This window comes from Coturnix japonica, chromosome 1 (assembly GCF_001577835.2).
Source record: "Coturnix japonica isolate 7356 chromosome 1, Coturnix japonica 2.1, whole genome shotgun sequence".
Lineage (NCBI taxonomy): Eukaryota > Metazoa > Chordata > Aves > Galliformes > Phasianidae > Coturnix > Coturnix japonica.
The window spans coordinates 82,548,269-82,560,972 of NC_029516.1; the positions used below are offsets into that span (position 1 = coordinate 82,548,269).

At 43.2% G+C, this 12,704-nt stretch overlaps 1 protein-coding gene across 2 annotated transcripts in view; it reads left to right on the forward strand.

The window, feature by feature from the left end:
• The window catches only part of PTGFRN (prostaglandin F2 receptor inhibitor), a 64,584-nt gene that overhangs the window by 33,716 nt on the left and 18,164 nt on the right, over positions 1–12,704 (forward strand). Inside the window, exons 5-6 of one of the 2 annotated variants that reach the window (XM_015879527.2) lie at positions 2,238–2,663; positions 9,241–9,660. In XM_015879527.2, coding sequence (XP_015735013.1) covers positions 2,238–2,663; positions 9,241–9,660 — 846 coding nt within the window. The remainder of the gene's footprint in view (positions 1–2,237; positions 2,664–9,240; positions 9,661–12,704) is intronic. The other variant, XM_015879534.2, reaches the window with a different exon arrangement.

Sequence of the window (12,704 nt, forward strand, 5' to 3'; positions counted from 1 at the left end):
GCCATTGAAATTACGCATACAAGCTATGAGTGCTCTTGCCTTCCCCCATGTGTTCGCATGCACACATACACATGCTCAGGCATGTACAGGTACGCTGTGAATTTACATACTGTATTGTATTGCTGGTGCCTGTCAAACTATTCCTCACTCTTTCAGTTCCAATTGGGTGTTATCTGGGGACGGGAGAAAATCAAATCTATTATTCAGCAGGTGCTTTGTTGCTAGGGCAAGGGAAGTAGAATAATTTTTCAGTGTTTGAGGTTCTCTGCAGCATCCAGAATTCACCAGCTCCTCCTCTTTATGGAAGTTAAGAGCTGCTGGGGTATTAAATTGTTGAACTGTCAGTGAGGCTGCTCTTTGACAGCTGACAGAGCGGAGGAATGAGGTTTATCCAGCCAGCCCTTTATTCTTTCTAAATCCTCTGCTTGAATGTCTGTCAGGGTGAAGCGCCTATCTAGAGTGGTGTCAAATCCCAAACGCTCTGCTTAGCGGTCCTTTCCCTCCCCACAAATAAAGCTACCTGAAGTGATTATCAAAGAACTTGTTTCTTGCAGCTTTTTCCCTCCCGTATTCCTAACTTCTGAAGAGTTTCTGCTTTCTTCATCTTTGTTGGAGTGAAAATGTTAATTGATCTTGACTGCGTTCTTTTTTGGTGAGGAAGGAGAAGTGGGGGGGTGGGGAGGGATGGGAAAGCTGCAGTGTGGGCAGTATATCATGAGGCCTTGGAAAAGAATGGTCTTTTGTGAGTGAGACTGGAAGGGCAATGTAGCAGTAGGATTTGTAGGGATTTACTTAAACAAAAAATGGAGTTTGACCACCATTAATAATCTATGACTTGGTTGTAGCAGAGGAATTGTGCAAGTTTTTCCTTTGTATTACTTATACTGAGAATCTGCACAAATCTGTGCTGATGTTCACTGTATAGTGAATAATGCACTAGAATACGATAAGTTTCAGCAGGCATCCTAATAAATACTAAGCAGGCTAATGGTCAGAGGTACATAGTCAGAAGAGCTTCACAGAATGGCAAAGTATATGCTGATGTAGCTTTACTGCTGCCAGTTGTAAGTACTATGGACTTAGGTAAATGGTACTTTCAAGCTTTGTGTTACTCAGTGCTGCAGAAAGTCGGTGATTTAAATACTCCAGTGTCCAGTCTGTGCAAGTGTCCTTGTTCTTGCTAGATACAAGGACACTGCATGCCTACGTGCATAGCACTTAATGGGTGGAGGTCCTGTCTTCAAACAGGCATAGGAGCACCAGATTGCTTGAGTAGAATTGTTTCTGTTGTTTGCATCTGAAGTCCAGAAGTGCATATGCACACACATTAGTGCAGCAGCTCTATAAAGATGTTTTATTATCTTGGCTTGCTGGTGAGCTAAGCCTAAGTTTTAGCCTTGGATTGCCTTCTTTGTCCCAATTACAGCTCCAGTTAATTGTTTCTGGGAGGGCAAAATGCCAAGTACAGCATAAAGCAAGAAATAAATACGGAGCACTGAATGCATTTATATTATCAAATCCATGTGATCAATATTGGCTGAGTAGTTGGAAGACTGGTCTTTTTTTCCTGAATAACAGTAGACAGCAAGAAGAGACAAATATCCTAATACTAGTAAATAAACATGCATTTCTTTTGTGGCGAGAGGTCTTTGCTGTAATCTTTTTTCTTCTCTGTCCGAGAGAAAACAGTCATGTGGCTGCCTTATCTCCTCAGGGCTTTGGGCAGCCAGTGATTTAGAATTTAAATACAACAGCCCCCTTTATTTATTTATTTATATTCTTTAACCCATGCATTTCAGGTGCACCTTTTCAAGCTCATGAGTTTCCATCCTTGCAGCTTTACATTGCAGACCTTTAGACAAAGATGACTAGAGGTCTGAAACTGAATCCAGACTGTGGCTTCTCGGGGCCTGAGGAAGGGGAAATGATTTTACTCAGTAAGATCACTTTGTTCTGATTTCTCTGAAGTGCTCTGATTAAACATACGAGGCAAAAGACCCTGTTTGGAAATGCAGGCCTAGAGAGGCTTACTTCACACCAGTACATATCTGAGAGCTGGAGTCCATGTTCCCAATTCCCAGGCATTATAAGTAAAATACGAGTTTTGGCACTTGGCCTTTATCTCAGGTGCTGTCATAAACTGGATATTAGCAGTATCTTACTCAGTATTAAGCTCTGCTGCTTTCTCCTTTCTGCTTACAGCTTCTGACTTCTGTTTTTTTTTTTTTCTCCTGCAGAGCCAGATTATGAGGTGTTTCTGAATGCTTCTAGAACACCCAAGTTTTCCGATGACCCCACAGAGCTGGAGTGCAGGATCACAAACGTACAGGACACCGAAGCAGACATCCGCTTCTCAGTTTCCTGGTACTACAGGCAGCACTTGCTCGGTGATGATGTGGTGTCAGATGAGCTCCTGGCCACAATGGACGCAGACTGGACTCTGATGCTTGGGGACAGGAGCAGAGAGAGGACTCAAAATGGGGAAATAATCTTCTTCAAAAAGGCTGTTGACACCTTCAGTTTACGAATCCAGTGGACTTCAGAAAATGACAGAGGGGATTATTTCTGTGTCGTCTCTGCATGGAGTCGGCACCGCAACAACAGCTGGGTAAAGAGCAAAGATGTGACTTCTGCTTCTGTCCCCATTTTATGGGCTACACAAGGTAGGAACCTCGTACTTATTCACTGAAAGGCCTGGGCAGCTAAGATATTTTTCTCTTGAGTAGGACCCATCAGCCAGAAGGCCTGCAAATGGGCTTTAGGAATATAGCTCTTTGTTGTGAAGAAGAAAAAAATCCTATTGGTTTGTGTAAACGCTTCTGGTTTTGGAGGTAAATACTTAGCATGAATCGGTTTTATGCAACAGTTTGAAGAGGAAACACAAAACAGATATATGAAACTGCACAGAGCTTGCAGGAACTAGGCTGTCATTGTGGCAGGTAGCATCCAGCAGTGATGCTGGGGTCACTGCTCACTTTCATGATTCATAGTGTTTTGGTCTCACTAGGATGCATCTCGTTGCTAGCAACAGAGTGATGTGTGTTGAAAAGAGGAACATCACTCACCTTGTCTTCTTTGGCTGCCAATTTGATTATGGGAGTTTGTTTTCCCTCTCTTCCACCTTATATTTACAAGCACATGTTTAGACAGCACTTTTGAAGAAGTCTGTGGTCATTATAGTACAAAAGCATAAAAATAAATAAATTTTAAAAATAAGTGCTTTGGATCATGGCCCCTTTTAGGCAGGAATAAACTACCTCAAATCAGTATTTAGACTGTCTTTCGGAGCATTTCTTAGGAGCTAAATGAAGGTACCTGAATCACTTAATGCTAGTTTAAAGTGAGTGCATTTAGCTTTTTGGCTTAAGCATGAAGATGGGGGATAAAGAAATAGGGTAGTTTAGGATGTAGCATCTTTGGCAAAATCTCAGTGCTTAGCTAAGCTGAATTTGCACTGACAGAATTCTCTAGCAGGACTGAGATCTCTCATAGATGTTGAGTACTGGTCACAATTAGTTTAAGTATGTCATAACACTATGTGTGTGTGCATGCACGCGTAATGGATTGTTGCCTTCGGAGCAGCTCGAGAAACCAGCTGGAGTTGAAAAGTCTCAGCCTGTGTTGACATTCCTGTGGGAAAACAAACCCTGACAGGTGTGAACGTTCCCTTGTTCCTGGTTTTTTTCCAAAATCTCTGCTAATTTTGCATCGCAAATGCTATAGTCCCCAAGCTGAAAAGTACATTTGTTAGCAAAACTTAGAGTTGGGGGATTTATGATCTGAAAGCAAAATCCTGTACAGACTCTCTTTTCCTCCTGAGAAAACATGTAGTATGTATGTAAAGGGGGGAATATTTAGATTTGATTTCCCCTGCTTTCCTTCCATACCCCCACTTTTCAGCAGTCTGACTGCAGATGCCTTCTTTTGCATTCCCTGCATTAGTCTGATTCTGTGAGCTCCAGGCTGGACTGTTAGCCTTGTGTGGTAGCCAGTAACTATGAAGCTATGAAGGAGTTAATCTGCTGCTGCCTCTGCTCGCTGACTGTTGTTTTGATAAGTATCTCTGGTGATTTGAGTCCCTAACTGCTCCCAGTGCTTATAAAAGCAAGCAGACAGGCTCCCATGTGTTTGCCTAAGGAGAGAAACAAAATTTGCCTCTTCCTTGGATCGCTTGTGCCTATGCAAAAGCTTTTCTTCTAACTATTTCATTATTTGAATTGTCTGTATTAACTTCAGAGCAGTGGTGGGGGGAGGGGAAATAGAGGGAGGAGACTTCAGAGATATCCCAGTTAGGAAAAGACAGACTGGAGCTTTTGAGAAAGACAAAATAATGTTGTTGCAGCTGTGAGACGGTCAGTAATGAGGGGTGTTCAGGATTAAGAGACCTTTCCTTGAGATGTATATGTCAGATGAAGATGTCAAAGTCCCTTTTCCTCATGTTCTATAATAAATTGTATGCTTGCCTGTTTGCACTTGAGGCTTTTTATCCTCTTTTTCTATTCTATTCTGTTGGGACCAATAATGCTCATGTGTCTTTCTGCTTATTCAGCTTTGCAAATGCAGCCAACCGCTATCATACATCACCACTGGTTCTGACACGCTCTGTCTCATTTCTGTTTCTTTGCCTTCTTCTTTTACCCTCTGTCCCTCACCAAAGGTAAGAAGAAAGCATCTCCATCTCACCTCAAAACTGGAAAACATGAATTTATAGTATTGTTTTTAGCTTATATGCCTACTGGAATCTCTACTTGTAAAGGAAGAGAGGGAAACTTTTGTCTGGTTTTGTAGATTCTTTTGAACACAGAAGTTTGATAATAAAAGAAAAAAATTCTTTGTCAGTCTGAGTGCAAGCGCTGCCAACATGGGAAACAAAGTTGCTGCTTGCAAAGGAATGCAGAATTTTCTTAAAGCAGTGTTGTCAGCTCTGGATCTGCATGAAAGCCTTTGCAAAGAACATTATCTTTTAATTGAAACTCCATATCCCAAAGATACTGTTATTTGGGGTTTTGTTAATACTCCTGACTTTAATTTACAAAGTAATTGTATTTCACACAGTGTTACATGTCCTAAATGTTTCTTGGCACTCTCCGTTAAGTTTAGTGCAGAACGAGGACATCTTCATCTTTCAGAAATTCCTTTGAATAGGGAACAGGTGATATTCCTTCCACTTAATTCTTGCAATTGCTTGTATACAGCAGACACTGCACGGTACAGACACACAGTTTCATTTGAGCAGAGGAATCCCCATACCCGTGGTACCACGTTGCCACGTTAGGTGCTTGTTTGGATCTAGGAACAAACATGTGCACTGAGCTAGGGGTACAAGCACCGGTCAGGAGTGGCTGGGCACCGCCTGGCTGCTTTCTTATCTGCTCGGCTGTTAGGCAAAGAAATGGCACAGCTGTGTGTGTGCAGCAGTGAGGAGAGCAGTTGCCTGGCGTCTACATTTATCAGGCCGTGATGGAGGCTGCAGTGTGCAGGCTGTATTTTCAGAGCTCTTGGTATCTGAGCTACTGGAGCCACAATTGTACCTCGGGGTGTTGTGCAACCGCCTCCTCCTACAAAGGCAAAACTGTCATTACCTTAATGTCTGTTGCGTTCCTTGTACTTTCCATCTAGTTAGTGTGCTGGGGGATGAAAAAGCCTTTACGAATATTGAGATGGTGTTACTTGACGCTGCTGACAAGACATTAGTCTCTGAGATTACTGCCAGTTGTGGTGGTGTGCTTCTTTTCAGGCTGGAGTCAGCAAAGGACAGGGAAGGTGATTGTTGTTTCCTGTGGTCTCCTTGCCCTTTAGCTGCAAGGTTTCACGAGCAGTTTGGCTTGCTTCAATTAGGTTAGAACTGTTTTCTGTCATTACCCAGGCAGCACACTTGAAGCCAAGCACACACTTTGTTGCAGGGCTCAACAAGAGAATTAGTGTGGATTATCTGCATGGAGCTGCTGGTGATGGAAAGCGAAGTGTGTGCTGCCGTGCTCCAAAGTATGGTTTATTACTCTGATTTGATCTGAACTGTTTGGCTGGGATTTCTGCTGCAAGCCCTCTGTCTTGGATTAGCTCTCATACTGGATGTGAACTTTGGAGTTAGTTAACTTAGGATCTCTTTCTCTGGTGCTCTCTGATGCATACTCTGCAGAATGCAGCCTCCTTTGTGATGGGTAGGGCTGTGCTTTGTCGTGCTTTCACTCTTGGAGACAGAGGTGGGAGCCTGCACAGGATGCTGTGTGTGTGCTAAGGGACAAGCATGTGTGGTAGTGGTCAAGACGTGGACGCTTACTTCCTTGGCAATTCTCAGAAGATTTGAGAAGATCTCTCAGGCTGTGGTTCTTGGAGGAAAATGGCTTCTCTGGCCTATTTTTTGCTTCCTTGAAAAAGAAGCTCTTAAACACCTGTGACTTTTGGGGTGGTTTTTTTCCTGTCTTTTTCTTCTGTTGTTGTTTCGGGTTTTTATGTTTTTAGATAAGAGAATCTGCCTCTACCTTCTTTATGTAGTATTCATTCAGCCTAAGGATGAACAAGTTTTTATGAAGGTAGGAGAATCCTGTGCAAGGTCTTCCAGAAGGATCTCTGCCAGTTCTTTGTTCACGTCTTCATTCCTAACCCCTTTGAATTCGACTGCTGTTCTCCAGCTGCATTGCCACTCCTCAGTGTTCTCTTCCACTGACTCTACAGATGGCATTTCTGCTGCTGTTTCATGCTGCCCCCTCTGCTGTCTTCTGTAACAAAGGTAATCAGTAAACGCAGTATTTTCTGCTGCTTTGAAGTGGGAAGCTAAGAATACCTCGGAGCGAAGTCTTGGCCCATCCTTGGTGGGAAAAAGGCATGTTCCTCTGTGCACTGCTTCCTGACCTGTGGCTCTGTGAAGCGTTGAAATACAGCATTTGGAGCCTAAATGGGAGGGCTACCTCTTCTCAGCTACATCTCTGTGTCATCACATGGAGGCGTTTGTCTTACGTACATATATATATATATATATATATATATATATATATATATATGAGACCAAGTGTGCAGTACCCAGGACTCAGCTCTGATGTTAAGATCAGCAGCACAATGAATGTTTGTATCATGAGAATTTTAGCTCAGAGCCTTCTTACAAAGTCTAGAAAGCAGCCATATGTGGTGGTGAAATACAGTTACTTGTCTGGGCTTTTGCTTTAGGGGCAAAAATATGATTGTCTACTGTATTCCTAAAATATGAGGCACATTGATCTGTGCCATGCTCCTAAATGCTACTGCCTTTATAAAGAGAGTGCTATCAGAATCCTGTGGAAACTGAAAGAGAAAAATGGATGTGGTGTCTAGAATCAGATGCTTGACGACTTCTTACACAGAGGAGCAGAGGATGCCTGTACATGCAACTTCAGTTGTGACTGCACCCTTGATGCTTAAATGTGTAGCTCTTATAATTCCTGCCTGCTTAGCAGGTGGAAGTGCAAGGGGAATTTGGTGTGGAGCATCGAGTAATTCCATGCTCAGCCAGACCACGAGATGCAGTTCAGCCTCCCCTGCTCCTGCTGCTTCTTTATATAGCTTTGCACTGCGATCTGCTTTCATACAGTACTGATTTAAAGTTGTCATACCAGGTTTCTCATCTTGTGGGCTGTGTTTACTCATTGTGAAAACTGCTGCTTGAAGGCAAAACACTGCAAAATGTAATCTTGACAAGTATCTTGTTGCTGTTGCGAGGAGGGCATAAATATAATTTCATTTAGTTTACTTTGGGGAAAGTATTACGATCTCACTATCATTTATTTCCATTATCCTAAGAAGTCTCACCTTGTGTAAAGGTGACCTATGTAGTCTTGTGTTTAATGTGCCTGCAACCATTTTATTTTTTGTAAGGGAGGGAAGTTAGTGTATGCCATAGCAAAGTAAGTCCAGAATGCTGGACTGGACAGGGCTGACAATAGCAGGACTAGGGGAAATGGTTTTAAGTTAAAAGAGGGAAGATTTAGGTTGGATGTCAGGGGGAAGTTCTTTACTAGGAGAGTGGTTAGGCCCTGGAACAGGCTGCCCAGGGAGGTTGTGGATGCCCCGTCCTTGGAGGTGTTCAAGGCCAGGTTGGACGGGGCCCTGGGCAACCTGATCTAGTAAAGGTGTATGTTTGGTGGCCCTGCCAGGCAGGGGGGTTGGAACTACATGATCCTTGAGGTCCCTTCCAACCCGGGTCATGCTGTGACTCTGTGGCCCAATTCTTGCAGTACTGCTAGAGTGGGAAGTAGTCATAAGCTCTTCTTGCCTAAGGAAGAACTTGGGATGTCTCTTTATCACAGTGCCAAGAAAGTAGCAATTCCCTTTCCTTTTATCTAGCTGTGATTTTGGGCACTCCTTGTTTTCTCAGTTGTTCCCCATGAGCATTTTTTCTGCCTTGAGGCTATGCTCCTAGATGTATACTTTTCCCAAACCCTGTAATTAAAGGGATTCTTGGAATAGAGGAGCCCACAGACTTGGAGAAGGCTGAGGAAAGGGAAGGAAATGGAGTAGTAAATGTTGATGCCGTTCTTGTTGTCAGTTTGTTGGGGATATGTCAGGGCTTCTTATAGGCTTATAGTCAGATGAATGCATGAGAATCAAGTGAAAAGGACGTGGAGGCAGAGGTATACTGACCTCTTCCAACACAGAGGTGTATGTATGAGTGCGCTGGGGTTGGTGGTGAATTTTCAAGTTGGTGGTAACTTTCTTGTCACAGTTTTGTCACGATTTTGCAGGTTCAGCTGAATGTGACAGCATTGCACTTAAGCTAAATTTTTCAAGAGAAATAACGAAGCTTTACTAAGTGCTGCAGATACAATCACTAGCAGCTTTTGTCACTAGTTGTGTGTGCTTCATCTTTTGTCCTTGTAACTTGTAGCTGATGGGGCTTTTCCAGATCCAGTGTAAAACCGGGGCTCATCTCACTCATCTCATCTGACTAGTCTCTGCACTCTTGAATTAAAATATCCTGGAGGTTCTGTCCTGCCTTGTCCTGCATATTGCTCTGTTTGTTCAGTGTTTGGTGCTTTCTTTTAATCCATGTTTCTTGACCCAGGCTGTTGTGTTACAACAGTAGTGTGTTTGCCATTGCATAGCATCCTGGGATGTTTGTGTGTTTTTACATAAATTTAAATAACTTTCTTTCTCAAAAAAACAAAAAATTCCCACTTTATTAGTGACCTTCCAGTCTAAAGAGTGCTACAGAAACAACTGCACTATTTATTAACCCTTCCCTTGCTGCTTATTTCCTTCCCTCTTCAGATTACACGCTGACGGTGGAGGCAGTAAAACTGAAGCCGTTCTTTGTGGCAGGCCACACCTTTGAGATGACGTGCAAAGTGTCCTCAAAAAACATCAAGACGCCCCGCTATTCTGTCCTCATTACAGCAGAGAAACCACTGACAGATCAGTCAAATCCCAATGGAACCACTCGCATAATCTCCTTGAACCAGGACTCGGTGGTGAGGCTGGAAGACTGGACGGACCAGACTCGTGTGGACGGCGTGGTTCTGGAGAAGGTCCAGGAGAATGAGTTCCGCTACAGGATGTATCAGACCCAGATTTCAGATGCTGGGCTGTATCGCTGTGTGGTGACTGCCTGGTCTCCGGGTGGCGGTGGCATGTGGCGTGAAGCAGTGAATGGCTTGTCCAACCCTATCCAGATAGACTTCCAGACATCAGGTTGGTACTGAATTTGATGAGCGTGGGTTTCATCCAGAAAGGGAGGAAGTTCCGTGACGCTCTTCCAGTGGTTTTCCTGTTTCTGGGAAATGACTGTTCTGGAAATCAGGAGGCTCTCCAGATGGTGTGATGGCTGAGAGCTTTGTTTGCTTCTTTGGTGGTACTTTTGTCTTTGGAGCTATAGGCAGTTTACAGAAAGACATTTGATAAATTAGTTACAATCATAACCTACAGATTTTCCTTTATTAATGCAGGTTTTATGGTCCTGCAGACTCAGAGCTCCAGTATGGAATAATTGCTGCCATATTTTCTAACTTCATTACTAGATTGCTGTTATGTAACAATCTTTTTGGAAGAGCATTAATGTAAACTGTGTTTCTGTTCCAAAACAAACCTGATTAGCATAGTATTACACACCTTCTTGTTGATGTAATTGCAGAAAATGGTCAGGTTAAGGCAAAGGCAGCATTCCAGAAAGTGAAGACTGTATGGAAGACTATAAAGACCTCTTGTGGCTGGCATTCAAAGCTCCACAATTTGGAATAAATTTCATTACGTATACGTGCATCTTGTTCCCCACGTCTTTGCCCATTTTCACCTGTAACATACCCTGCCTGGTGAGATTTTCCTAGAGAAGTGTACCTGTCCTGGTATATTTTTGGGGTAATAGAAAGACTGGGGCAGAGTTGGTTTGGATCGTCAGAGATGCATCAGATGTTAACACTAACTTCTATCATGCTTTGGAATTGGGAGCTGTTGCAGAGTTGTTTTTTTAATAATGGTGTGGAACTCTTTGAGGGAGAGGCTTCATGATTTGCTAAGCCAAACTTGTGACTTCTTGAGTGCTTTTGAAGAGCTCTCAGTGTAGCCCAAGGGTACATCCTTTTTGGAGCTCGGTGGTCAGCTGCTTTACCTTGAATCTGCCTTCCCTTGTTCCAATTCATAAGCACAACTGTGGTGAAAGTCTCTCCTTATTTTCTTCATCTGAGTTCTCCTTCATTCTGCTTATAATATTGGGCCTGTTCTCTGAAGATCTGGTTGTAACTAGGCTAGATCAGCTTGACTTCTGGTTGCCTCGATAACTAAGGTAACTATTCTCCACCAGGTGGTTTATAAAAACACTTTTTCATAGCAGATGCACAGTGATGAGCACAAGGACTGAGCATAGAGGCAGTTGTGCAACAAGGGCTTTGCGTTATGAGGAATTTTGAAGTGCATCATCCTGATAGAAACCCGAACAATAGCCTTGCCAGTAGCCTTGCCTGAGCTGGTTGGAGAGAACTCAGTGACTCAGCTCAGTGCCTATTTCAGTTCTAGATCATCCCTGGTTGGCTTCTTGTTTAATATTACGGTGAGTTACTCTTCTGTAAATAACCCTTATGCCTGTGTTCCAAATGCTTCTTGGAGTGATATTGTCACAGCTGAATATTGCTGTAGATTTGTTATTGTTTTGAGAAGGTTTAATGGAGTGTAGCTTCAGCATTACTACTCTTAAAACTTGAGTAAGACACAGTGGGAGAATGACACTTGCAAAGAGTCGATGCAGAAAAAACAGCAAGAATTAAATCTGTTCCAAACCCCTCCCCTCCAAGGTCTTACATGAAGGCTTTCCTGCACAAAGGCTGTGGTTAGTGACTCTCCCAATGAGATTTACATTATGTCACTTTGAAATCTCATCCAGAAAGTTTGGCAAGATACTATTAATATCCGTGGTTCAAAGGGAAACCTGTGAGCTATGCAAGGGAGGGAAGTGAGCATGCTGCAGTCTTGACTTCTTTTCACTGTCAGTTTCTACTCCCTCCATCTTTGCCCAGATAGGATTTCCAGCACACGGAGTGAATGAAGAAAGGGAAGCAGCCTGCAGTGCTGCCCTGGGAATGTGTGAATTCCAGTGGCAGAGCTGAGCAGGGGGGGAGGAATGGTCCTGAAGTCTGGTCAGCCGTTCTTCTTTACAAGAGGGTGAAGACAGAAAGGAGAACCCAGGAATAATTTACTGGAGAGCCATTTCCCAAAATAATCTTGGCATGCAGCAAAATCTGACTTGAAATACCTTTCTTTCTGCAATTGATGGATGAACTTTGTGTCCTTGAGTAGTTACTCAGATATCCATGCTGGACATTCATCAGTGGATATGATGGTGACACATGATGAGCGCAGTTAGAATGGATGCTGGCAGACTTGCTGTCCTAATCACATACTCTCCTTCCCCCACATTTTCTGCTTGTCTGCAAAAGTGACGTTACATATATAAAGGCTGCTGTGCTTTCTTTCCCTTAGCCTTGCCCATCTGTTGTGTCTTATTACTCTGTTCTGGGCTCAAACAGCAGAAATTAAAAATAAATAATTGTAACTAGATGTGCGAGACAGAATTTGTTGTGAGTGTGTGTTATCTTACATCACTGTTTGCTAGGGTGTACTTTTTTCAGTGTAAGCCATGACCAAACTGTGACTAGGTCAGGGAGCCAGAGGTAAATGGCACAGCTGTGGAGCAGCTATAAAAGTGCAGCTCAGATATCATACCCTTGTCTCACATCTCTTATGGTACAGGAAACTGTCAGTTTTGTTCTCCAGAAGAAGAAGCAGGTGCCAGATGTTTTCTAAGGGGAATGGTGTAAGGCAGATCTGCTGAGGTTGCTCAGGTTTTCTGGGGATAAAGGGAAGTTCTCCAAAACCAGAGGGAAGAAGTTAATAGGAAAAGGGTCAGAGAAAGCGGAGAGGGCCATGCAGCTTTGAATAAGTAAAAGATGAGAAGCACCTCTCTGTTAGAATCTGGGTTCAGTGGGGATTAGTGATGAGTGGTTTATGAAATCGTTTGCCCCTTATAGTAGGATCGTCTTGCTAACAGTTTTCCTGGCTGTAAGGGTCCCAAAGTGTAGCGGAACGGCACTGTAAGTGTGACTGTTGAGAAGACATAATAATGCAGTATTATGTCAAAATTAAAAGGTATTCCTGTCTACTATTCCTCTAGTTTGAGGACTTGGTCTTAGCCAACATTTTCGGTTTGCATCGTGGGGGGGAATGAGGGGCAGAACAGATCGATATGG